The sequence below is a fragment of the Salmo salar genome, chromosome ssa27, assembly GCF_905237065.1.
Source record: "Salmo salar chromosome ssa27, Ssal_v3.1, whole genome shotgun sequence".
Classification (NCBI taxonomy): Eukaryota; Metazoa; Chordata; class Actinopteri; order Salmoniformes; family Salmonidae; genus Salmo; species Salmo salar.
The window spans coordinates 40,459,377-40,486,739 of record NC_059468.1 but is presented as its reverse complement, the minus strand read 5'-3'; the positions used below and the strand labels follow the sequence as shown (position 1 = coordinate 40,486,739).

The 27,363-nt window shown below is 48.6% G+C and overlaps 1 protein-coding gene across 4 annotated transcripts in view; it reads left to right on the top strand.

Moving 5' to 3' along the window:
- The window catches only part of trit1 (tRNA isopentenyltransferase 1), a 61,632-nt gene extending 35,324 nt beyond the window's left edge, over positions 1–26,308 (top strand). The window contains exons 3-11 of one of the 4 annotated variants that reach the window (XM_045709514.1): positions 4,677–4,775; positions 5,299–5,450; positions 7,116–7,258; positions 8,173–8,284; positions 10,189–10,301; positions 13,979–14,056; positions 24,953–25,062; positions 25,216–25,333; positions 25,580–26,308. In XM_045709514.1, the coding sequence (XP_045565470.1) occupies positions 4,677–4,775; positions 5,299–5,450; positions 7,116–7,258; positions 8,173–8,284; positions 10,189–10,301; positions 13,979–14,056; positions 24,953–25,062; positions 25,216–25,333; positions 25,580–25,812 (1,158 nt within the window). In that variant the 3' untranslated portion in view covers positions 25,813–26,308. Of the gene's footprint in view, positions 1–4,676; positions 4,776–5,295; positions 5,451–7,115; positions 7,259–8,172; positions 8,285–10,188; positions 10,302–13,978; positions 14,057–24,952; positions 25,063–25,215; positions 25,334–25,579 lie in introns of all 4 variants that reach the window. The other 3 variants (XM_045709512.1, XM_045709515.1, XM_045709513.1) reach the window with 3 other exon arrangements.
- Positions 26,309–27,363: the final 1,055 nt, after the last annotated feature.

The window sequence follows — 27,363 nt, the reverse complement described above, 5'->3', positions numbered from 1 at the left end:
CGCGCACGTCAACTTGGTTGTATTTGTGATGCTTGACGCGCTGCAAGTCCCACCTCTTCCCATCTCCTCATTGGTTGTTAGGAGCATTTCCCCACGTGGGTGATTTGACAGATGAACTGAGGTCCACACTCCAGTCCAGTTGGTGGTGGTAATGCACCTTAAAGTTGGTTGCCAACCGCCATATAAAATCCAAAGAAGAAGAAGAAGTCTGAAGGAGGAGAGATTACTAGAAACAAACTTTTACCCTTTTATCTGTGGATTATTGTTATAGTAGAGGACCTTGTGAATTACAGGTAAAAATAACAACCCAATGTTTATATCCCAGGACAAATTAGCTAGCAACAGCAAGCTAGCTAGCTAAATTGCCATACATGTTTAATGCTTTTTGACCTGTTCCCAAATTAATATAGTCAATTCAGAGTTTCTTTTGATATTTCAACCTGCGTGTCCTGATTTTTTTTTTTATCTGGTGTGGGTGGACAAAAATGAACATGCGCACGACGGTGTACGCGGGCAGTCTGGTCACACACACACACACACACACGTCACTTAACACTGGTCACTTCAATAATGTTAACATACCAATGAGTAAGACATTAATCATTTTTTATTAAATGTTTTAAAGCAACCCACGGAACCCTCCACAACCCAACAACCCGTATACAGCATCAGTTCTCTATGTTTGACAAAGTAGTAAGACACTGCGGCTTGGAGTATTGCATCTACGTACTATGTAACTTATTCCCTTTGAATCTGGTGATTTTTTTATTTATTTTTTTTTTTTTTCTCGCTGTTCAGGGAAATTAGTAATTCAAGTCGGTTATATTATTTACCATAAAGTAGTACTGGGTTTTGACCAATAGATGTCGCTGTTCCTGCTATACCACCACACTCTTTTATCCATTTTGCTCGTCTTCTGTGTTTTATTAAATTGATTATCATTACACAGGTGCACCTTGTGCCGGGGACAAAAGGCCATGCAATTGGCATGGTGACTGTACGAATGTCCACCAGAGCTGTTGCAAGAGAATTGAATTTTCATTTATAGTGATGCACTGATATATTTTTGGCCGATACCGATATCTGGTATTTTCCATCCCCCCCCAAAAAACGATGAAGCTTAAAGCAGTGACGCTGTTACTGTGTAACTCCGGTAGGGCAACATCTGAAAAATAGGGCACTTGGTAACGTTTAGTGTGTACCGGTGCTCGACCAGTCGGCGAAAGCCAACATCACCCAGGACAGACAACGGTTGATTGTCAAGGGAAAATGAATTCCATTATCTTGGTTTTAATGGGTTTCACCTTTTTTGATCTCGCTGAAATGTTCTTACTCTTTCAAATGACTTTGTTTGATTGCACAGCAGATCCACACCGCAGACGTTGTGGGCTAGGTTAGGAATAATGCTGTGTTGCACGCGTGGCGCAACATTTTACGTGGCGTCAATACATCACCTACCTACTTTATAGAGGTATGCACCGTCAGCTTTGACATCGATTTTTTTTTTTTTTTTTTTTTTTTGCACATCAGCGTTAAACTCGACTTCGGGCCGATACCGATGTTGGCTTTTTTTTTTTTAGCTAATATCGTCCGATTCCGATATGTTCGCAGATATATCGTGCATCCTTATTGATGTTCTCTACCAGTGTCGTTTTTAGAGAATTTAGCGGTACATCCAAACGGCCTCATAAAACGCAGACCGTATGTGTGTTGCGTCGTATTGGCCGAGCAGTTTGCTGATATCAACGTTGTGAACAGAGTGCCCCGTGGTGGTGGTGGTGGTGGTGGTTATGGTGTGGGGCAGGTATAAGCTACGGACACAATTTGAATGCGTAGGGATACCGTGACGACATCCTGAGGTCTGTTTCTTTTTAAGGTATCTGTGACCAACAACATGCATATCTGTATTCCCCAGTCATGTGAAATCCATAGATTAGGACCTAATACATTTATTTTAATTGACTGATTTCCTTATAATGAACTGTAACTCAGTAAAATCGTTGAAATTGTTGCGTTTTTATATATATTTTTTTGGTTCAGTTTACATTTATTTATATTCAATACCCTCGTTCTGATGTCTTCTTTTTCTTTTGTGTGTTATAAATGTTTTATGTTGTATTGTTATTCTGTTGTTGTATGGCTAGATATTGGGGCAAGATACATAAGCATTTCGCTGCACTTACGATAACATCTGCGAAACGATAATTGACTAATAAACGTTTTGATTTTACACTCTCTCACTCTCTCACACACACACACACACACAGCATATGTTTTACTCTCTTTGTAAAAATACTATTTTCACTAAGCCTAAAATAGCCTTTGTCCTCGTGGGGCTGTTTTACTGTCCTTACAGGGATTTCTGTTGCAAACGAGGATTGTGTGTGTGCAGCACAGTAGCTTCAGCTGTAATGACTAATGATAGTATCAGTGCAGCCCTTGTGTGTCGGTGAAGAGAAAGAGAGGGGGAGGGTGAGAGAGAGACGGGGGGAGGGTGAGAGAGAGAGAGACGGGGGAGGGGTGAGAGAGAGAGAGACGGGGGAGGGTGAGAGAGAGAGACGGGGGGAGGGAGAGAGAGAGACGGGGGGAGGGTGAGAGAGAGACGGGGGGAGGGTGAGAGAGAGAGAGAGACGGGGGGAGGGTGAGAGAGAGAGAGACGGGGGGAGGGTGAGAGAGAGAGAGACGGGGGAGGGTGAGAGAGAGAGACGGGGGGAGGGTGAGAGAGAGAGAGACGGGGGAGGGGTGAGAGAGAGAGAGACGGGGGGAGGGTGAGAGAGAGAGAGACGGGGGGAGGGTGAGAGAGAGAGACGGGGGGAGGGTGAGAGAGAGAGACGGGGGGTGAGAGAGAGAGACGGAGGGTGAGAGAGAGAGACGGAGGGTGAGAGAGAGAGAGAGAGAGAGAGAGAGAGAGACGGGGGGAGGGTGAGAGAGATGGGGGGGGAGGGTGAGAGAGATGGGGGGGAGGGTGAGAGAGAGAGACGGGGGGAGGGTGAGAGAGAGCGAGACGGGGGGAGGGTGAGAGAGAGAGAGACGGGGGGGAGGGTGAGAGAGAGAGACGGAGGGTGAGAGAGAGAGAGAGAGAGAGAGAGAGACGGGGGGAGGGTGAGAGAGATGGGGGGGAGGGTGAGAGAGATGGGGGGGAGGGTGAGAGAGAGAGACGGGGGGAGGGTGAGAGAGAGACGGGGGGAGGGTGAGAGAGACGGGGGGAGGGTGAGAGAGAGAGAGACGGGGGGAGGGTGAGAGAGAGAGAGACGGGGGGAGGGTGAGAGAGAGAGAGACGGGGGGAGGGTGAGAGAGAGAGACGGGGGGGAGGGTGAGAGAGAGAGACGGGGGGGAGGGTGAGAGAGAGACGGGGGGGGGAGGGTGAGAGAGACGGGGGGGGGGTGAGAGAGACAGACGGGGGGAGGGTGAGAGAGAGACGGGGGGGGAGGGTGAGAGAGACGGGGGGGGAGGGTGAGAGAGACGGGGGGGAGGGTGAGAGAGACTGTGTGCGAAGAGGAAGTGCGAAGAGGTGTAGAGGAATGGAGAGTAAAAGAGAGCGAGAGGAAGAGATTGGGCCACGGTGAGATGAGAGAGGAGAAAAACATACTATCATGACCGGTCATTCTCTGTCCGTTTAACATGCTGCTCACATCTCTCTCTGCTTCTCTCTGTCTCTCTGCCTCTGTCTGCATCTCTCTTGCATCATTTCCTGCTTTTCTCTCTCTCTCTCTCTCTCTCTCTCTCTCACTCTCTCCGTCCCTTCCTCGCTCTCCCTCCCTCCCTTCCTCGTGCTCTCCCTCTCTCTCGCCGTCCCTTCCCCTCTCTCTCTCTCCCCCCCTTTCTCTTTAGCCCTCCTACTTTCACTGTCAGAATTTCTTTCCATCCATCTGTCTCTCCCACAGGCTCATGTTCCCTCTCTCCATCTCTCTCTCACTCCTCAGGGAGTGCAGAGTGAGGCAGGGTGGTGACGTGTGTGTGTGTGTGTGTGTGTGTGTGTGTGTGTGTGTCTGTCTGTGCGAGGGGGAGGTGAGTGATGATAGCTGATGGGCCTTAACTTCTCAGATAAGATATCTCATTATCCCGAGAGAGAGAGACTTCCTATGAGCCTATCATCAGCTCTCTGATCACTGGTCTTGTATACTTTGTAAATCGGTGTATATATAGTTCATATACCTGTTATTGTAATGGTGAGAGGTTAGCATGTCTTGGTGGTATGATATAAAATGCTAACCTCCCCTGTTATTGTAATGGTGAGAGGTTAGCATGTCTTGGAGGTATGATATAAAATGCTAACCTCCCCTGTTATTGTAATGGTGAGAGGTTAGCATGTCTTGGGGGTATGATATAAAATGCTAACCTCCCCTGTTATTGTAATGGTGAGAGGTTAGCATGTCTTGGGGGTATGATATAAAATGCTAACCTCCCCTGTTATTGTAATGGTGAGAGGTTAGCATGTCTTGGGGGTATGATATAAAATTCTACCCTCCCCTGTTATTGTAATGGTAAGAGGTTAGCATTTTATGGAGGGTATGCTATTTATGCGTTTAACTTTCTCACTCATCATTATTTATGATTCATTCAGGGTTATCATGGTAGTATCCACGTTAATGAAGTGTTTAGAAACATTCTATTCTTATTGAAAGTGTGTGTAATTTATTTAGTAGGGTAAATCAGTGTTTCCTTAACCAGCCCACATCGAGGACCTGTACAGCAGAGAGAAGCTGCCCATCATAGTAGGAGGAACTAACTACTACATAGAATCACTGCTGTGGAGAGTACTGATGGATGTAGGGGTAAGAACCACACTCCTCGCCCCTGACTCACCCCCTGACTCGCCCCTAACTCACCCCTACATCAGTCATTGCTGTGGAAAGTTCTGGGTATACAGGGGTAAGAAGTAACCTCCCGTAACTTCTCCCTCGCCCCCTCCTCGCCCCTGACTCACCCCCACCATTTCGCTCTTTCTCCCTTCACAATATGGGAAGATAATGAGAAGACCACCTGATGATGCAATTTAATGTCAAGTCACTTTATTCTTTTTTTTTCTCATTCCATTTCTCTCTCTACTTCTCTCCCCCGCTCTTTTTCTCTCTCCCCGTCTCTCTTTCCATTTCTCTCTCTACTTCTCTCCCCCGCTCTTTTTCTCTCTCCCCGTCTCTCTTTCCATTTCTCTCTCTACTTCTCTCCCCCGCTCTTTTTCTCTCTCCCCGTCTCTCTTTCCATTTCTCTCTCTACTTCTCTCCCCCGCTCTTTTTCTCTCTCTTTTGCTCCACTCGCCTCCTCCTCCTCGGTCTCTCTCTCTCTCTCTCTCAGCAGGAGAATGAAGGAGAGGGGAAGAAAGGCGGGTCTATTGATAGGAAGGCGGAGCTGGAGAAACTGGGCGGGGCTGAGCTCCACAGGAGACTGACCGAGGTCGATCCTGAAATGGCCTCTATGCTACATCCTCACGACACACGCAAGATCGCCAGGTAGGCTGGGCTGCGTGTTAAACAGAAAGGGTGGTATATTATTGACATTCAGTTCCACATCACTTATTCATGCCTGGGTGCACTGTGTGCTGTGAAGAGACAAACCTCACCAGACACAAACTGTTCCCTCCTGTCATTTCCTGTCAGTAGAGGAACAGTGTGACATATACACACACACTAGAGGAGGAGCACCCTGACATACTGTAGCCCCGGTGTGTGTGTGTGTGTCATAAAAACACCATCATGTCAATGAGCTGAGTTTACTCGGCACAGAATAGACACCGCCCCAAGCCGTCACACCAGCCCGACCCATCATCTCATCTGGCAGGGTAGACACCAGCCCCGACCCATCACCTCATCTGGCAGGGTAGACACCAGCCCCGACCCATCACCTCGTCTAATGATGCTGGGTAGACACCGGCCCCGACCCATCACCTCATCTGGCAGGGTAGACACCGGCCCCGACCCATCACCTCGTCTGGCAGGGTAGACACCAGCCCCGACCCATCACCTCATCTGGCAGGGTAGACACCAGCCCCGACCCATCACCTCATCTGGCAGGGTAGACGCCGGCCCCGACCCATCACCACATCTGGCAGGGTAGACGCCGGCCCCGACCCATCACCTCATCTGGCAGGGTAGACGCCGGCCCGACCCATCACCTCATCTAATGATGCTGGGTAGACACCAGCCCCGACCCATCACCTCATCTGGCAGGGTAGACACCGGCCCCGACCCATCACCTCATCTGGCAGGGTAGACACCAGCCCCGACCCATCACCTCCTCTGGCAGGGTAGACACCAGCCCCGACCCATCACCTCCTCTGGCAGGGTAGACACCAGCCCCGACCCATCACCTCATCTGGCAGGGTAGACACCAGCCCCGACCCATCACCTCATCTGGCAGGGTAGACACCAGCCCCGACCCATCACCTCATCTGGCAGGGTAGACACCAGCCCCGACCCATCACCTCATCCGGCAGGGTAGACGCCAGCCCCGACCCATCACCTCATCTGGCAGGGTAGACGCCGGCCCCGACCCATCACCTCATCTGGCAGGGTAGACGCCGGCCCCGACCCATCACCGCATCTGGCAGGGTAGACGCCGGCCCCGACCCATCACCGCATCTGGCAGGGAAGACACCAGCCCCGACCCATCACCGCATCTGGCAGAGTAGACACCGGCCTCGACCCATCACACCGGCCTCGACCCGTCACACCAGCCTCGACCCGTCACACCAGCCTCGACCCGTCACACCAGCCTCGACCCGTCACACCAGCCTCGACCCGTCACACCAGCCTCGACCCGTCACACCAGCCTCGACCCGTCACACCAGCCCCGACCCGTCACACCAGCCCCGACCCGTCACACCAGCCCCGACCCGTCACACCAGCCCCGACCCGTCACACCAGCCCCGACCCGTCACACCAGCCCCGACCCGTCACACCAGCCCCGACCCGTCACACCAGCCCCGACCCGTCACACCAGCCCCGACCCGTCACACCAGCCCCGACCCGTCACACCAGCCTCGACCCGTCACATCTAATGTCAAGAATTCTGTCTTTTTTTTTTTTTTCATTTTATTTGTATCTCCATGTCCTCTTGAATTCATCTGTGAAAGAGGGTGGGACTCTCACTGTGTCCTGTTTGATTGACACCTCTAGGAGCCTACAGGTGCATGCGGAAACAGGCGTGCCTCACAGCCATTGGTTGGAGGAGCAGCGAGGGCAGGAGGGGGGAGATGTGCTGGGGGGGCCACTGAGGTACCCAGACCCCTGTATCTTCTGGTTACATGCTGACATGGAGTGTAAGGAACACCTACCCCCTTTTTCTCTTTTCCCCCAAAGTGTCTCCAATTGATTGTTTAGCTCAATAAAGTTACTTTCAGATGATTAGAACACAAAGTGTAAAATATACCTAAGATGGGGGATATTTACTTGCATTGGGTTTTTGGACACAAACGCTAATAAGTTAGCTTTTCTAGACAGTGGCCAAAATCATAGCTCGGGTTGCTGTATTGCCTTGGGTTGCTGTATTGCCTTGGGTTGCTGTATTGCCTTGGGTTGCTGTATTGCCTTGGGTTGCTGTATTGCCTTGGGTTGCTGTATTGCCTTGGGTTGCTGTATTGCCTTGGGTTGCTGTATTGCCTTGGGTTGCTGTATTGCCTTGGGTTGCTGCATTGCCTTGGGCTGCTGCATTACCTCGGGCTGCTGTATTACCTCGGGTTGCTGTATTGCCTCGGGCTGCTGTATTGCCTCGGTTTGCTGTATTACCTCGGGTTGCTGTATTGCCTCGGGTTGCTGTATTGCCTCGGGTTGCTGTATTGCCTCGGGTTGCTGTATTGCCTCGGGTTGCTGTATTGCCTTGGGCTGCTGTATTGCCTTGGGTTGCTGCATTGCCTTGGGCTGCTGCATTGCCTTGGGCTGCTGTATTACCTCGGGCTGCTGTATTACCTCGGGCTGCTGTATTACCTCGGGCTGCTGTATTACCTCGGGCTGCTGTATTGCCTTGGGCTGCTGTATTACCTCGGGTTGCTGTATTACCTCGGGTTGCTGTATTACCTCGGGTTGCTGTATTACCTCGGGCTGCTGTATTGCCTCGGGTTGCTGTATTGCCTCGGGCTGCTGTATTGCCTCGGGTTGCTTACAGGGTTAGGAAACCAATAAGTGTCTAATTTGGGGTAGCTACCCTTTAACCACGACTCCCTCTGTCTTTCTCCAGCCATCGACGAGCGCTTGGACAGGCGTGTGGATGACATGATGCTGGCAGGCCTGCTAGACGAGCTCCGAGATTTCCACCTGAGATTCAACCAGCAGAAGGTTCAGGACCAGAGGTGGGTGTGGTAGTGTCTGTTCAAAGCAACCAAAAAGGGCTGGGTTGTGGTGTTGCCGTCGGGGTCAGATAACCCTGCGTCGGTCTGTTCTGTCAGCCACTTATTGGTTGGTTATTGATTGGTTATTGATTGTGTGAGTCTGTTAGGTGTGGTCGCAGAGAGTTGATGGCATATTGCTTTAGGACGCGGCTCTACCCACAGTCTCCCTCCTTCAGTCACCCACCCCCCTTTCTTTGACTGAGGTCACCAATCTGCAAGGTCAATCCTCGTACACCGACTACCCCCCCCCCTCTCCATATCCCCTCCATTCTTCTTTCTCTTGCCCTCTACTGATGCACATCATCTCTCTCGCGGGGGAGGAGGGGAGAGAGAGTGGGAGGAGGGGAGAGAGAGTGGGAGGAGGGGAGAGAGAGTGGGAGGGAGAGGGGGGGGAGTTAGGGAGGAGGGAGAGAGAGTGAAAGCGGGGGAGTTAGGGAGGAGAGGGGGGGAGTAGGGAGTGGGGAGGGAGAGAGAGGGGGGAGTTAGGGAGGGGAGGGAGAGAGAGAGTTATATTATGGAGCCAGTGTGAGTCAGCAGATTGACACAGCTCTAGGGTGCGGCTGCTGCACTCACTCACCACCAACTGGACTGCAATAACGTAGAGCCACAATGGCATCCGGTCAGAGCTGCAGTGGCATGCAGACTGTATTGTGCTAATACATTTAGAGATGGAAACTGAGCTCATATGATTGACACTCAATGAAACCACAGTGCCTCCCCTTCTTTCTGTAGCATGCTCTTGTTCACTCTCATCAATGATTTAGAAGGAGAAATAAGGCAGAAACTCCCTTTAGGCCACGACAATCCAACGCTTTTAAATCCATCCGTAGTAGCAGGCAAGCCATGTCTCTCCCTCTCTGTCACCGGGGCCAGGTGATGCTTTTGAATCATTCAGGGGTAGTGTAGTGTCCGTCTTATCTCTCTGTCTTCAGGACCAGGGGACAACGTCCCAGCAGGCTTCATGTCTCTGTCCAGTCCATCAGCACCATGACACCCTCTGTGTCCGTCTGTCTCCTGTCTCTCTGTGTCTCCCGTCCTGACCCCTAATGTGGAGTGATAGGGAAGGAGGGAGAGAGGGATGAGAGATGACGAGGAGACATTGCCCATGGCTGTCTAGTCTTGCTCAAGAATGTGTGACACTGTTATTATTTTTGGAGGACTTGATGGTAATGATATAATATTTATCATAACCCTGATATGTAATGATACTGCTGTAGTTACTGTTTACCACTTCCTCCCTGTCTCTCTGTCACCCCCTAGCTCACTGTCTCCTTATCTCCCTCTCTCTCTCTCGCTCCTTCTCGCTCCTTCTCGCTCCTTCTCGCTCCTTCTCGCTCTCTGTGTCTCTCTCTCTGTGTCTCTCTCTCTCTGTCTCTCTCTGTGTCTCTCTCTCTCTGTCTCTCTCTCTCTGTGTCTCTCTCTCTCTCTCTCTGTGTCTCTCTGTCTCTCTCTCTCTGTCTCTCTGTGTCTCTCTCTCTCTGTCTCTCTGTGTCTCTCTCTCTGTGTCTCTCTGTGTCTCTCTCTCTGTGTCTCTCTCTCTCTCTGTGTCTCTCTCTCTCTCTGTGTCTCTCTCTCTCTCTGTGTCTCTCTCTCTCTCTCTGTCTCTCTGTGTCTCTCTCTCTCTGTCTCTCTCTCTGTGTCTGTGTCTCTGTCTCTCTGTGTCTGTGTCTCTGTCTCTCTGTGTCTGTGTCTCTGTCTCTCTGTGTCTGTGTCTCTGTCTCTCTGTGTCTGTGTCTCTCTCTCTCTGTGTCTGTGTCTCTCTCTCTCTGTGTCTGTGTCTCTCTCTCTCTGTGTCTGTGTCTCTGTGTCTCTCTCTCTCTGTGTCTCTCTCTCTCTGTGTCTCTCTCTCTCTGTGTCTCTGTCAGTCAGGATTACCAACATGGAATATTCCAGTCTATAGGTTTTAAGGAGTTCCATGAGTACCTGACCTGTCCTGATGAGACGACACAGGAGGCCCGAGAGACGCTCCGGAACCAAGGTGTGTGTACCAACCAGGGTTTACGTTAGGAAGATGTGCCACCGTACATTTGACCGGAAGTATTTTAAATTTACCAGAGCCATAAACATTTATTCCCTAATGTGATTAGGGCGTCCAGCCATGTTTCTCACTATGACAGAAATCACATTCTGTTTTTTTGATAATTTATTTGAACAGAACATGCAACTAGGATGCAACGGTGTACGTCATTTTTACCGAATTCTGTTGAGCAATTTGTAAATATTAGATGACATAGGTGGCGTGTCCATAAGGCTATGGAAAGCTTTTCCTAAAGTAAATTAAATTAAATTGCCAAAATTATATAGCCTAATTAGCTTACTCATGTTTATGCACAAATAAATAAAATCATTGATTTGGCCACAGAGGATCAATTAGCTTCTTAACAAAAACAACAACACAAAACCGGTAGATTTTGTTTTAAATCGCATAGCCTACAGTCAAAAGGGCAAATCTGGCCAGCGTTCGCTGCTTCATATGACAAATAGATGATTGTTCGAGTTGCAACTGTCAGTGAAAAGCGGAGTGATGGTAATATTTAAATAATAACAATCACGGAAGAAGAAGAAGAAAAAAAAACTGTTTCGAAAAGCAAATTTGCTGTTAAAGAGAAGACAAATCTTCAATCTGTCTTTTCAGTTCTCAATATTCTGAACATAATTGAGCGACCCATCGTATTGGCTCCAGGGAGGGACGCTGCCTGCGTTTCTGCTGAGTCGGCGTGTTCACTCTCTTATCATTTTGGATCACTGCCACTTTTTGGTTTAGTTTTTGACAATAATTTCCTCCTCCAAGTTAGACGGAAAGTCGAATTGTATTTGTGTTCTCATAAGGCTAATGTATGGATCAGACATCATTTTTATTGTTCTGTTCGTGTCAGCAGACTAGCTTACCCTGTCATTTGTGTTATATTAAATTTAAAAAAAAGAAAGATTCTGCTGACGTCTCCAGTCATTTTACATTTTTAGTCATTTAGCAGACGCTCTTATCCAGAGCAACTTACAGTAGTGAATGCATACATTACATGCATTTTTGTAAAAATTATTATAATATTTTTTGTACCGGCCCCCCCGTGGGAATCGAACCCACAACCCTGGCGTTGCACACACCATGCTCTACCAACTGAGCCACAGGGAAGTCATACGAAGGGTAGTAGAATTACATGAAATGTGATTTATAAAAGGCCAACATTTTTCAAAGAAAGAAGAAGAAATCTGATAGGCCTACTCTGAGTTATATTATTTGCATAAATTATAACTATCCAATCTACTGATCACATTACGAATATGCTTCGTAATATGTAGTAAAATGTTCAGGTTTCAAACAATTAAGTCTATGTTTTCAAAATGTATACTACCTCCAGCACATTGCATCGTTATGTGGGGAGCGCTGAAGCCTGCCTCTAGTCAGCGTTGTGTGGGGAAGCGCTGAAGCCTGCCTCTAGTCAGCGTTGTGTGGGACGAGCTGAAGCCTGCCTCTAGTCAGCGTTGTGTGGGGAGCGCTGAAGCCTGCCTCTAGTCAGCGTTGTGTGGGGAGCGCTGAAGCCTGCCTCTAGTCAGCGTTGTGTGGGGAGCGCTGAAGCCTGCCTCTAGTCAGCGTTGTGTGGGGAGCGCTGAAGCCTGCCTCTAGCCGACGTTGTGTGGGACGAGCTGAAGCCTGCCTCTAGTCAGCGTTGTGTGGGGAAGCGCTGAAGCCTGCCTCTAGTCAACGTTGTGTGGGACGAGCTGAAGCCTGCCTCTAGTCAGCGTTGTGTGGGGAAGCGCTGAAGCCTGCCTCTAGTCGACGTTGTGTGGGGAGCGCTGAAGCCTGCCTCTAGTCAGCGTTGTGTGGGGAGCGCTGAAGCCTGCCTCTAGTCAGCGTTGTGTGGGACGAGCTGAAGCCTGCCTCTAGTCAGCGTTGTGTGGGGAAGCGCTGAAGCCTGCCTCTAGTCAGCGTTGTGTGGGGAAGCGCTGAAGCCTGCCTCTAGTCAACGTTGTGTGGGGAGCGCTGAAGCCTGCCTCCAGTCGACGTTGTGTGGGACGAGCTGAAGCCTGCCTCTAGTCGACGTTGTGTGGGACGCGCTGAAGCCTGCCTCTAGTCGACGTTGTGTGGGACGCGCTGAAGCCTGCCTCCAGTCGACGTTGTGTGGGACGAGCTGAAGCCTGCCTCTAGTCGACGTTGTGTGGGACGAGCTGAAGCCTGCCTCTAGTCGACGTTGTGTGGGGAGCGCTGAAGCCTGCCTCTAGTCCACGTTGTGTGGGGAGCGCTGAAGCCTGCCTCTAGTCGACGTTGTGTGGGGAGCGCTGAAGCCTGCCTCTAGTCCACGTTGTGTGGGAAGCGCTGAAGCCTGCCTCTAGTCAACGTTGTGTGGGGAGCGCTGAAGCCTGCCTCTAGTCCACGTTGTGTGGGGAGCGCTGAAGCCTGCCTCTAGTCAACGTTGTGTGGGGAGCGCTGAAGCCTGCCTCTAGTCCACGTTGTGTGGGGAGCGCTGAAGCCTGCCTCTAGTCGACGTTGTGTGGGGAGCGCTGAAGCCTGCCTCTAGTCCACGTTGTGTGGGGAGCGCTGAAGCCTGCCTCTAGTCGACGTTGTGTGGGGAGCGCTGAAGCCTGCCTCTAGTCGACGTTGTGTGGGGAGCGCTGAAGCCTGCCTCTAGTCCACGTTGTGTGGGGAGCGCTGAAGCCTGCCTCTAGTCAGCGTTGTGTGGGAAGCGCTGAAGCCTGCCTCTAGTCCACGTTGTGTGGGGAGCGCTGAAGCCTGCCTCTAGTCCACGTTGTGTGGGAAGCGCTGAAGCCTGCCTCTAGTCCACGTTGTGTGGGACGAGCTGAAGCCTGTCTAGTCAGCGTTGTGTGGGACGAGCTGAAGCCTGTCTAGTCAGCGTTGTGTGGGACGAGCTGAAGCCTGCTCTAGTCAGCGTTGTGTGGGACGAGCTGAAGCCTGTCTAGTCAGCGTTGTGTGGGACGAGCTGAAGCCTGTCTAGTCAGCGTTGTGTGGGACGAGCTGAAGCCTGTCTAGTTATCTATACACTTGAATGGGAAGTGCGCTTCAATAACCAGCTGGGAAATAGAAATAGTAGGTATTTTTAATAGTGGCCATATTTTTGTAGTTTTTTTTTACATGTGATTGATTGTTGAGCAATGATTTGGCACATTTCACTCCAGCAGCAACAAACAGCTGTTGTCTCTGTGTCCTCAGCTCTCACTACATCCTCTGGTATTTACCTCAATCAATAGGCTGAAATTCATTTATTAATGGAATTTATTATTATTAGCTTTTCATTTTGGGGGTTGGGGCAAATGCCGGCTATTACCAGCTAATGGAAGCCTTGGTGTGTGTGTGTGTGTGTCTGTGTCTACTGTGTGTCTGTGTCTACTGTGTGTCTGTGTCTACTGTGTGTCTGTGTCTACTGTGTGTGTGTGTGTGTGTGTGTGTGTGTGTCTACTGTGTGTGTGTGTCTACTGTGTGTGTCTGTGTCTACTGTGTGTGTGTGTGTGTGTCTACTGTGTGTGTGTGTGTGTGTCTACTGTGTGTGTGTGTGTGTGTGTCTACTGTGTGTGTGTGTGTGTGTGTGTGTGTGTGTGTGTGTGTGTGTGTGTGTGTGTGTGTGTGTGTCTACTGTGTGTGTGTGTCTACTGTGTTTGTGGGTGAGAGAGAGATTTAATGGACAGCTCTTTTTCTCTCAGGTGTAGAGAATCTGAAGATGGCTACCAGACGGTACGCCAGGAAACAGAATAAATGGGTCCGTAATCGCTTCCTCAAGAGTGAGTACCTAGGTCTTTTCCTCTCTCCGTCCCTCCTCTTCCTCATCTCTCCGTCCCTCCTCATCTCTCCGTCCCTCCTCATCTCTCCGTCCCTCCTCATCTCTCCGTCCCTCCTCTTCCTCATCTCTCCGTCCCTCCTCTTCCTCATCTCTCCGTCCCTCTTCCTCATCTCTCCGTCCCTCCTCTTCCTCATCTCTCCGTCCCTCCCCTTCCTCATCTCTCCGTCCCTCTTCCTCATCTCTCCGTCCCACCTCTTCCTCTCCTCTCCGTCCCACCTCTTCCTCTCCTCTCCGTCCCTCGGTCTGTTCCTCCTCTCTCCGTCCCTCCTCTTCTTCCTCTCTCCGTCCCTCCTCTTCCTCCTCTCTCCCATCCCTCCTCTTCCTCCTCTCTCCCGTCCCTCCTCTTCCTCCTCTCTCCCGTCCCTCCTCTTCCTCCTCTCTCCCGTCCCTCCTCTTCCTCCTCTCTCCCGTCCCTCCTCTTCCTCCTCTCTCCCGTCCCTCCTCTTCCTCCTCTCTCCGTCCCTCCTCTTCCTCATCTCTCCGTCCCTCCTCTTCCTCATCTCTCCGTCCCTCCTCTTCCTCATCTCTCCGTCCCTCCTCTTCCTCTCCTCTCCGTCCCTCCTCTTCCTCTCCTCTCCGTCCCTCCTCTTCCTCTCCTCTCCGTCCCTCGGTCTGTTCCTCTGTCCGTCCCTCGGTCTGTTCCTCTGTCCGTCCCTCGGTCTGTTCCTCGCCTCTCTCCGTCCCTCGGTCTGTTCCTCGCCTCTCTCCGTCCCTCGGTCTGTTCCTCTCCTCTCTCCGTCCCTCGGTCTCTGCTCCTCTCCTCTCTCCGTCCCTCGGTCTGTTCCTCCTCTCTCCGTCCCCTCCTCCTCTTCCTCATCTCTTCTATATGTGTGTTATCAACATGATGCTGTAGTAATCAGAGCTGACTTTCACACACACACCAACAACCCTCCTACACACACGCACACACACACACGTTATGTTTTTCTATCCCGGTTGGGACCTAAAATTAATTTCCATTCGATATGCTATTTTCCCTAACCCTTACCGTAACCCTAAACCCTAACCACTAAGTTTAAAACAGCCTTTGTCCTCATGGGGACGAGGGAAGATTTTCCGTGTTTTGCCTTGTGGGAACATTTGGGGGATTTTAGGTCCCCACGAGGATTCACACACACACACACACACACACACACACACACACACACACACACACCACTACTACTCAAACCCTAGACGCTACCCACTAGGCCCAATCCCTGAGGCATTTCATGTACATCAACTCACAAACAAGGACACACACACTTTTTATACATGTTTATTTATTTCACCTTTATTTAACCAGGTAGGCCAGTTGAGAACAAGTTCTCATTTACAACTGCGACCTGGCCAAGATAAAGCAAAGCAGTGCGACACAAACAACAACACAGAGTTACACATGGAGTAAAACAAACATACAGTCAATAACACAATAGAAAAATCTATATACAGTGTGTTCAAATGAAGTAAAGAGGTAAGGCAATAAATAGGCCAATAGTGGTGAAGTAAATTACATTTATCAATTTACACTGGAGTGATAGATGTGCAAGTAGAAATACTGGTGTGCAAAAGAGCAGAAAAAAAACAATATGGGGATGAGGTAGGTAGGTTGGATGTGCTATTTACAGATGGGCTGTGTACAGCTGCAGCGATCAGTTAGCTGCTCTGACAGCCAACACACAATCATACAAAGCCAATGAAACACTCCCAATAGCACAGAGAGCGAGAGAACATAACCATCTAGATTCTGTTATAATCTCCACCCAGCACAGCCAGAAGAGGACTGGCCACCCCTCATAGCCTGGTTCCTCTCTAGGTTTCTAATCTCCACCCGGCACAGCCAGAAGAGGACTGGCCACTAGCACAGCCAGAAGAGGACTGGCCACCCCTCATAGCCTGGTTCCTCTCTAGGTTTCTTCCTAGGTTCCGGCCTTTCTAGGGAGTTTTTCCTAGCCACCGTGCTTCTACACCTGCATTGCTTGCTGTTTGGGGTTTTAGGCTGGGTTTCTGTACAGCACTTTGAGATATCAGCTGATGTAAGAAGGGCTTTATAAATAGATTTGATTTGATTAGACCTGTAACCTATCCAGCCATTTCAGATCTACTGACGTGGTTGTAGGGGTTACTTGAAGTGTCTAGGCTCCTATTGGGTTGGGTTTGAGTGGAGGATTAGGCATCCATTCATTTGATGTACATGAAATGCCTCAGGGGTAGGGCCTAGGGGGTAGGGTCTAGGGTTTGAGAGGGGGATTGGGTCTAGGGGTAGGGCCTCAGGGGTAGGGTCTAGGGTTTGAGAGGGGGATTGGGTCTAGGGGTAGGGTCTAGGGGGGTAGGGTCTAGGGGTAGGGTCTAGGGGTAGGGTCTAGGGGAGGGAGGGGGATTGGGTCTAGGGGGTAGGGTCTAGGGGTAGGGCCTCAGGGGTAGGGTCTAGGGTTTGAGTGGGGGATTGGGCCTAAGGGGTAGAGTTTAGGGTTTGAGTGGGGGGGTAGGGTCTAGGGGGTAGGGTCTAGGGTTTGAGAGGGGGATTGGGTCTAGGGGGATTGGGTCTAGGGGGTAGGGTCTAGGGTTTGAGAGGGGGATTGGGTCTAGGGGGTAGGGTCTAGGGAGTAGGGTCTAGGGGGTAGGGGGTAGGGTCTAGGGGGTACGGTCTAGGGAGTAGGGTCTAGGGGATTGAGAGGGGTAGGGTCTAGGGGGTAGGGTCTAGGGGTAGGGTCTAGGGTTTGAGGGGGGATTGGGCCTAGGGTCTAGGGGGTAGGGTCTAGGGGGTAGGGTCTAGGGGATTGAGAGAGGGGTAGGGTCTAGGGTTTGAGAGGGGGATTGGGTCTAAGGGGGTAGGGTCTAAGGGGGTAGGGTCTAAGGGGGTAGGGTATAAGGGGGTAGGGTCTTGGGTCTAGTGGGGTAGGATCTAGGGGGGTAGGATCTAGGGGGTAGGGTCTAGGGGAGTAGGGTCTAGGGTTTGAGAGGGGGATTGGGTCTAGGGGGGTAGGATCTAGGGGTAGGGTCTAGGGGGTAGGGTCTAGGGGAGTAGGGTCTAGGGGAGTAGGGTCTAGGGGAGTAGGGTCTAGGGGGTAGGGTCTAGGGGAGTAGGGTCTAGGGGGGTAGGGTCTAGGGGGTAGGGTCTAGGGGGTAGGGTCTAGGGGGGTAGGGTCTAGGGGGTAGGGTCTAGGGGGGTAGGGTCTAGGGGAGTAGGATGTAGGGGGGTAGGGTCTAGGGGGTAGGGTCTAGGGGGGTAGGATCTAGGGGAGTAGGGTCTAGGGGGGTAGGGTCTAGGGGGGTAGGGTCTAGGGGGGTAGGGTCTAGGGGGGTAGGGTCTAGGGGGGTAGGGTCTAGGGGATTGAGCTGCCAGAGAGCCTGAAGCACTGACCTGCACTAACCTCTTAGCCTTGATCCTTGATCCCCCACCTGTCTCCCCCGCTGGTCCCTTCCTCCACCCTCGTCTTCCCCAGTCCTAATCCTGTTAGGACAGAAGTGGCTTAAACCTCCTCACCTCTCTGTCTGACCTCAGTGGCCTGCGCCAGATGGATAGTGTGTGTGTGTGTGTGTGTGTGTGTGTGAGTGACAGAGACGGGGTGGGTGGGTGTGAGAGCGGGAGAGACGGTGTGTGTATGTCCACATTGCCTGGGTGTCTGCTTGTCTGGCCAGCCTTGGTGCTTAGTTCCAAGCTTTCTTCTCCGTCACTAGCGGGTGACGATGGTCTATCAACATTGGTAATGAAGGCCTACACTGAGGGCCAGACGATGTTGGCCAATCATGATACTTCCCAGAATGTTAAGCTGACTTGGTTAACTACTAAGGTTGTAACTATTCCAGTATCGCAATATTTTTTTTGTCCGTGGCAAACAGGAAGCAGACCACACTCTTTAGTCCTTTTTATTATTATTTAATTTAACCTTTTATTTAACTTCTTATGGATATGTGGGACGGTAGCGTCTTACCTGGCCAACATCCGGTGAAATGGCAGAGCGCCAAATTCAAATGAAATTACTATAAATATTAAACTTTCATGAAATCACAAGTGCAATACATCAAAATAAAGCTTAACTTGTTGTTAATCCAGCCAAGGTGTCAGATTTCAAAAAAGGCTTTACGGCGAAAGCAAACCATGAGATTATCTGAGGACGGCATCCAGCACACAAATGCATAATAAATCATTTTCAACCAGGGAGTTGCGACACGAAAGTCAGAAATAGCGATATAATATATGCCTTACCTTTTGAAGATCTTCAATGAGTAATTATGTCCTTTTGTTGATAAAGTCTTTTTATATCATAAAAACTCAGTTTAGCTGGCGCGCTTTAGTCAATAATCCAAAACGTTACCAATAAACTTATCCAAACAAGACAATCAACGTTTATAATCAATCCTTAGGTACCCTAATACGCAAATAAACAATCAAATTTAACTTGTTATGGATAGGGGGCAGTATTTTCACGGCCGGATAAAAAACGTACCCGATTTAATCTGGTTATTACTCCTGCCCAGAAACTAGAATATGCATATAATTAGTAGCTTTGGATAGAAAACACTCCAAGGTTTCTAAAACTGTTTGAATGGTGTCTGTGAGTATAACAGAACTCATATGGCAGGCCAAAACCTGAGAAGATTCCAAACAGGAAGCGCCCTCTCTGACCAGTTCTTGGCCTTCTTGATCATCTCTATCCAAAACAAAGGATCTCTGCTGTAACGTGACATTTTCTACGGCTCCCATAGGCTCTCAGAAGGCGCCAGAACGTTGAATGATGACTCTCCAGTCTCTGGCTGAAAAACAGTAGCGCATTTGGTAAGAGTCCATTTTACTTTCTCTGTCTTTGAACGAAAACAACGACTCCCGGTCGGAATATTATCGCTTTTTTACGAGAAAAATCGTATTAAAAATTTATTTTAAACAGAGTTTGACATGCTTCGAAGTACGGTAATGGAATATTTTGATTTTTTTTGTCACGAAACGCGCCGGGCGCGTCACCCTTCGTTACCCTTCGGATAGTGTCTTGAACGCACTAACAAAACAGCGCTATTTGGATATAACTATGGATTATTTGGAACCAAACCAACATTTGTTATTGAAGTAGAAGTCCTGGGAGTGCATTCTGACGAAGAACAACAAAGGTAATCCAATTTTCTTATAGTAAATCTGAGTTTGGTGAGTACCAAACTTGGTGGGTGTCAAAATAGCTAGCCTGTGATGGCCGGGCTATCTACTCAGAATATTGCAAAATGTGCTTTCACCGAAAAGCTATTTTAAAATCGGACACCGCGATTGCATAAAGGAGTTCTGTATCTATAATTCTTAAAATAATTATGTCTTTTGTGAACATTTATCGTGAGTAATTTAGTAAATTCACCGGAAGTGTTCGGTGGGAATGCTAGTCACATGCTAGTCACATGCTAATGTAAAAAGCTGGTTTTTGATATAAATATGAACTTGATTGAACAAAACATGCATGTATTGTATAACATAATGTCCTAGGAGTGTCATCTGATGAAGATCATCAAAGGTTAGTGCTGCATTTAGCTGTGGCTTTGGTTTTTGTGACATTATATGCTAGCTTGAAAAATGGGTGTCTGATTATTTCTGGCTGGGGACTCTGCTGACATAATCTAATGTTTTGCTTTCGTTGTAAAGCCTTTTTGAAATCGGACAGTGTGGTTAGATAAAGGAGAGTCTTGTCTTTAAAATGGTGTAAAATAGTCATATGTTTGAGAAATTGAAGTAATAGCATTTCTAAGGTATTTGAATATCGCGCCACGGGATTCCACTGGCTGTTGACCCAGAGAGGTTAACTGTCCCCACCCCTTTCCTTTGTCTACCAAGCTGTCATATGGAGATCAACTAGGGACTTTTCTATCATGTCAGTAACCAATGTGTATGAGCTATTGTGTGTTTATGTAATTATGTGATTAAGTTAGTTAGTAAATAAATAATTAAGAGAATTTGTATATCGCTGATTTATGATCTATGCTAGTGTTCGTGCAGATATCCAAGGGTTTGCGACATTCAGAATATGACTGATGAGGTGTAATATCACATTAATAGAAGACCGTAATCGATAAGATATGAAAATATCTGAAGTTATATTATTATTATTATTATTATTATTATTAGATTATATATTATTAGATTATATATTTGGGATATTCACACTATAAACAACATGTTTCCGTGGTGCCCACCGACTTCCTAGTTAATTACTATTCCGTGATTCGTTGAATAATTATATATTATTTATAATTATATATACACTGCTCAAAAAAATAAAGGCAACACTTAAACAACACAATGTAACTCCAAGTCAATCACACTTCTGTGAAATCAAACTGTCCACTTAGGAAGCAACACTGATTGACAATAAATTTCACATGCTGTTGTGCAAATGGAAGAGACAACAGGTGGAAATTATAGGCAATTAGCAAGACACCTCCAATAAAGGAGTGGTTCTGCAGGTGGGGACCACAGACCACTTCTCTGTTCCTATGCTTCCTGGCTGATGTTTTTTTCACTTTTGAATGCTGGCGGTGCTTTCACTCTAGTGGTAGCATGAGACGGAGTCTACAACCCACACAAGTGGCTCAGGTAGTGCAGCTCATCCAGGATGGCACATCAATGCGAGCTGTGGCAAGAAGGTTTGCTGTGTCTGTCAGCGTAGTGTCCAGAGCATGGAGGCGCTACCAGGAGACAGGCCAGTACATCAGGAGACGTGGAGGAGGCCGTAGGAGGGCAACAACCCAGCAGCAGGACCGCTACCTCTGCCTTTGTGCAAGGAGGAGCAGGAGAAGCACTGCCAGAGCCCTGCAAAATGACCTCCAGCAGGCCACAAATGTGCATGTGTCTGCTCAAACGGTCAGAAACAGACTCCATGAGGGTGGTATGAGGGCCCGACGTCCACAGGTGGGGGTTGCGCTTACAGCCCAACACCGTGCAGGACGTTTGGCATTTGCCAGAGAACACCAAGATTGGCAAATTCGCCACTGGCGCCCTGTGCTCTTCACAAATGAAAGCAGGTTCACACTGAGCATGCGACAGACGTGACAGAGTCTGGAGACGCCGTGGAGAACGTTCTGCTGCCTGCAACATCCTCCAGCATGACCGGTTTGGCGGTGGGTCAGTCATGGTGTGGGGTGGCATTTCTTTGGGGGGCTGCACAGCCCTCCATGTGCTCGCCAGAGGTAGCCTGACTGCCATTAGGTACCGAGATGAGATCCTCAGACCCCTTGTGAGACCATATGCTGGTGCGGTTGGCCCTGGGTTCCTCCTAATGCAAGACAATGCTAGACCTCATGTGGCTGGAGTGTGTCAGCAGTTCCTGCAAGAGGAAGGCATTGATGCTATAGACTGGCCCGCCAGTTCCCCAGACCTGAATCCAATTGAGCACATCTGGGACATCATGTCTCGCTCCATCCACCAACGCCACGTTGCACCACAGACTGTCCAGGAGTTGGCAGATGCTTTAGTCCAGGTCTGGGAGGAGATCCCTCAGGAGACCATCCGCCACCTCATCAGGAGCGTGCACAGGCGTTGTAGGGAGGTCATACAGGCACGTGGAGGCCACACACACTATTGAGCCTCATTTTGACTTGTTTTAAGGACATTACATCAAAGTTGGATCAGCCTGTAGTGTGGTTTTCCACTTTAATTTTGAGTGTGACTCCAAATCCAGACCTCCATGGGTTGATAAATTGGATTTCCATAGAACATTTTTGTGTGATTTTGTTGTCAGCACATTCAACTATGTAAAGAAAAAAGTATTTAATAAGATTATTTATTTCATTCAGATCTAGGATGTGTTGTTTAAGTGTTCCCTTTAATATTTTGAGCAGTGTATTATAGAGAATTGATTTGATAATATATACGGTCACGTTTAATGATTGTCAATGCTACGACACATCCATTGAGGTCAGTAGATACTGTGGATGTGCTCGTCTGCCAGTGTGTTAGTTAGGCTGTTTTGATCCAGTTAGCTACCTCTCTTAATCTCCTTAAACTCCATGACTCTCCGGATTCATCAGGTCAACAAGACGTCAGTCATTTTAATGATGATGATGATGACGATGGTGGATGAACATGAAGTTTAATGACTTCCTTTGGGATCAGTAGTATGTTTACCAGAGTGCTAGGCTGGTTTGTGATAGGCTTATATAGAGTTAGCTACCTTTTCTCAATGTCCAATCCCCTTTACCAAGTTCTTTTTTATTGTCACTGGTGACAACTTTATCCAGAATCATTAGAATCATTAGATTAGATGCAGGGGTGAAAGTAGATGTCTCCCTGCTACGGAACCTCCTATGTTTGAATTTGATGAATGGAAACAAACAGCTCTTAAAACACCCAAGTTTTCAATAAAAAATGTTTTGTTATGCCTACTCTTTCAACCTGAGCTGGGCCCCCTCTGAGCTGGGCCCCCTCTGAGCTGGGCCCTCTCTGAGCTGGCGTGTGTCTGTGGTGTATGTAGGCCCCTGAGCTGAGTCATAAGGGAAACTGGGCACCTACCACCCCACTGTCAGTTAGGGGGGGGGTGTTTGAAATCACCATCACCCATTTTTTGTTGTTGTTGCTGATATTAAAATCTAGTGATGATGATGAAGCTGAACAATCGAAATACAATCTAATATAAGCTCTGATCAGCGTGTAGCCTACCTATAACCAGATGAGTTCCCTCTTCCTCTCTTCCTTCCTCTCCCTCTCTTGTTTCTCCCTCTGTTGGAGTTTTTGGACTGCCCTTTTCTACCTCCTCTCTCTCTCACTCTCTCTCACTCTCTCTTTCTCTCTCTTTCTCTGTCTCTCTTTCTGTCTCTGTTTCTGTCTCTCTTTCTGTCTCTCTTTCTGTCTCTCTGTCTCTCACTCACTCACTCACTCTCTCTCTCTCTTTCTGTCTCTTTCTGTCTCTCTGTCTCTCTTTCACTCTCTTTCTCTGTCTCTCTTTCACTCTCTTTCTCTGTCTCTCTTTCTGTCTCTCTTTCTGTCTCTCTCTCTCTTTCTGTCTCTCTTTCTGTCTCTCTCTTTTTCTCTTTCTCTTTCTGTCTCTCTCTCTCTTTTTCTCTTTCTCTCTCTGTCTCTGTCTCTCTCTCTGTCTCTCTCTCTCTCTCTGTCTCACTCACTCACGTGAGAGACAGATGACTCTGGGCCATTTGTTGTAACAGGTGTGCTACTGTTTCTCCACACACACACATGCAAACAAACCACTTAAGTCACCAAACAAGGACACACACACACACAGCAGCTGTCCAATGTGTTCAGTCTTTGATCCGTCCCTTGTGTTGGAGTGGAACTGATACCCCTCTGAGGCAGAGAGGAGGGTGATAGTGTGTGTGCCCCGCAGGGTAAGGTACCCCTCTCTTTGTCCCTCCCTCCCTCATCCCCCTTTCACAGCAGTCAAGATTGGCAGAGTAAGATTTCAGGCAGATTGTAAACAGTCATCTGGCAACCCGAGAGAGAGAGAGAATACTCCACTCTACATAGGGTGTACTGTAGATATGCCAGGTGCTCTGCACTTCCCACCTGCTGTCTGTTCCGTTGTGAGAGCAACATAACAGCAACTTTAAACACAACACAAACTGTCTCTTAAAGGCAAACCTGAGAGTCTGAGTTAACAGTTGGCAAGCGTGAATTGAGTTACAGTGGTACCCTGTCAGTGAACACATTGTTCTAGAGACAGGTGTGCGCGTAGGAGACGCCCGTAGAGCTGTTCAATAGAGGAAAAAATAGATGTTTTGGTCATGATAAGGTAACCGTTTGTTTGTCCCATAACACATGTTGTTATGGTTTCACATCATGTGAGGTGTTCAATAGTTGCACAGTGGCAGTTAATGTTTTGAATTTGAACAGTGACCGGTAAGGACACGGGGGACAATAGGTAGGTCAATAGTAGGTCAATAAATAAAGGAGAGGAAAAGGTTTGTTCCCAGAACACTGCTGTTGAATATACAATAGCTTCGTTGTAAAGGAATACAGCTCGGTATCTGTCTCTGCTACGCGCTAGGCGTCCGTCTCTGCTACGCGCTAGGCGTCCGTCTCTGCTACGCGCTAGGCGTCCGTCTCTGCTACGCGCTAGGCGTCCGTCTCTGCTACGCGTCTGTCTCTGCTACGCGCTAGGCGTCCGTCTCTGCTACGCGCTAGGCGTCCGTCTCTGCTACGCGTCTGTCTCTGCTACGCGCTAGGCGTCCGTCTCTGCTACGCGCTAGGCGTCCGTCTCTGCTACGCGCTAGGCGTCCGTCTCTGCTACGCGCTAGGCGTCCGTCTCTGCTACGCGCTCGGCGTCCGTCTCTGCTACGCGCTCGGCGTCCGTCTCTGCTACGCGCTAGATATCTCTACTACATGCTAGATATTTCTGTGTGTATCTTCTATCCATTCCATTTTCTAAAGAGCCAGAGAGTATTTAGTAATGGGGTTTTGGCTCTCACTGCTAGACAGATAGAGATGTAGGCAGAGAGAGAGTTATATTATGGAGCCAGTGTGAGTCAGCAGATTGACACAGCTCTAGGGTGCGGCTGCTGCACTCACTCACCACCAACTGGACTGCAATAACGTAGAGCCACAATGGCATCCGGTCAGAGCTGCAGTGGCATGCAGACTGTATTGTGCTAATACATTTAGAGATGGAAACTGAGCTCATATGATTGACACTCAATGAAACCACAGTGCCTCCCCTTCTTTCTGTAGCATGCTCTTTGTTCACTCTCATCAATGATTTAGAAGGAGAAATAAGGCAGAAACTCCCTTTAGGCCACGACAATCCAACGCTTTTAAATCCATCCGTAGTAGCAGGCAAGCCATGTCTCTCCCTCTCTGTCATCGGGGCCAGGTGATGCTTTTGAATGATTGTAGTGTCCGTCTGTCTCTTAATCTCTCTGTCTCTGTCTTCAGGACCAGGGGACAACGTCCCAGCGGTGTATGGTCTGGATGTGACTGACTTGTCACAGTGGGAGGAGACTGTCCTAAGCCCAGCCCTTCTGATACTGGATAGTCTTACTAAGGTGGAAACCGTTTTTCAGTCTTAAGTCCGGATTTTGTTTTACGTCTTCGGTCAAATGTTCTGTAATGTTTGTTGAGATGGCTGAATGAGCTTAAAATAAAGGTTGTTTTTGATTCGATTTTGCTCACTTCCTCTTCTTTAACTCCGCCCCCAGGGGGAGCGACCTACCGTTGAGCCAATGAGAGTGGAGGGGGCGGGGAAGAGGAACAAGCGAAGCCGTCACACCTGTGAGCTGTGTGACAAGGTGATCATTGGAGACCTGGAGTGGACAGGTGGGCAAGCGTTACGGCAATGTTCTTCCAACGTTGTGGGTTGGCATGACTGACCCTCTGTTTACAATAGCAACAATTATAACTGGGCAGTTCTGTGTTTCTGAGAATTACAGTTACATGTAGGCATTCCTTGTGAGTCGGCGCTTAATGTCTTTGGAGTGACGTGCACCAGATGTTTATGTTGATGGTCATCAAACGTTGATCTCGCCGACTTGAAACCTCTCTGTCTTTCTCTGTTGTCTCCAGCCCATCTCAAGTCTAAGAAACACCACTATCATGTGAGGAAGAGGAGGAAGTCCGAGCCAGAACCTGAACCAGCCAGCGACCAGCCCCAGGGGACTACTCCACCTCCCACCCCTACTACAGATGGCCCTACCCTGGGTAACTCCACTACTCTAGCCCCTGGCTCAGCTGAGGCCTGTGGAGAACCAGAGTCCCCAGGTACCAGTTCTACTGAGAAAGAAGCCCCAGTTCTATAGGAGAGGAGATATGATTCACTAAAAGCCCCTATGATCAGTATTGCAGGTGGAACAGTCTTTTTGGCCTCATCTTGTGCCCTGCTTGTCGGATTGACTCCTATTAAATCAGAAAGATAAAAAGGAACAATCAAGGAAACTTGATTGATGATGGCTTATCTGAGGACAACACTGAGACCAGGGATAAGTCAGTCTCTTGACGACGTCACCACTATGACATCATCGCTCATGTCTATGACTTCATCATTGTTTGACCCAAGTTCATGGATTGGTCGGTTTGGTTCCTTATTTTCTGAAGTGAAGTTTGATCCTAATGTGACAGAACTCTCAAATGGAATCACAGTTGATGTTTTACAGCAGGGTTCAATAAGACCGACCGTCTCTGTCCTTGTCAGGTAACCGTCTTGTAACACACTGTATGGCACTGCTGTGTTTGGAACGAGATGTACGTGTGTCTGCATTGTAATTATTGTAATTAAAGATACATTTTTTTTTTTTTTTTATGACTTCAGTTGTGTTTGAATGACCAAACTAACGTGACATCATTTAATAGTTTTGTGATGAGTGAAGTGGGATTTGTACCTTCAGTGGGACATCTTAGGAGTTTAAAGTACTGTGTTTTCACTGCACTGATTCTAGCCACTGTTTTACTATACTGAACAAAATATATTATTTTACTGAGTTACAGTTCAAAAAAGGAAATCAGTTACTTGAAATGAATTCATTAGGCCCTAATCTATGGATTTCATATCACTGGGAATACAGACATGCAAAAGTAAGGACGTGAATCAGAAAACCAGTCAGTATCTGGTGTGACCATCCTTTGCCTCAAGTGACACATGTTCTTCACATAGAGTTGATCAGGCTGTTGATTGTGGCCTGTGTAATGTTGTCCCACTCCTCTTCAATGGCTGTGTGAAGTAGCTGGTTATTGGCGGAAACTGGAACATGCTGTTGATCCAGAGCATCCCAAACATGATCAATGGGTGACATGTCTGGTGAGTATGCAGGCCATGGAAGAACTGGGACATTTTCAACTGTGTATTCAATTTGGCATCGATAAAATGCTATTGTGTCCGTTGCCCATAGCATAACCCCACCACCACCATGGGGCACTCTGTTCACAACGTTGACATCAGCAAGCTGCTCGCCCATATGACTCCATACACGTGGTCTGTGTTGGTGAGGCCGGTTGGATGTACTGTCAAATTCTCTAAAATGTCAGAGGTCGGCTTATGGAAGAGAACTGAACATTCAATTATCTGGTAACAGCTCTTGTGGACATTCCTGCAATCACCATGCCAATTGCACGCTCCCATCTGTGGCATTGTGTTGTGTGACAAAACTGCACATTTTAGAGTGGCCTATTATTGTCCCCAGCGCAAGGTGCACCTGTGTAATGAGTTGCAGTTAATCAGCTTCTTGATATGCTACTTCCTGTCAGCTGAATGGTTTATCTTGGCTAAGGAGAAATGCCCATTAGCAGGGATGTAAACAAATTTGTGCATTTGCATTTTTAAAAAAAATCAGTGTAGTTCTCTCTCTCCCTTGCCT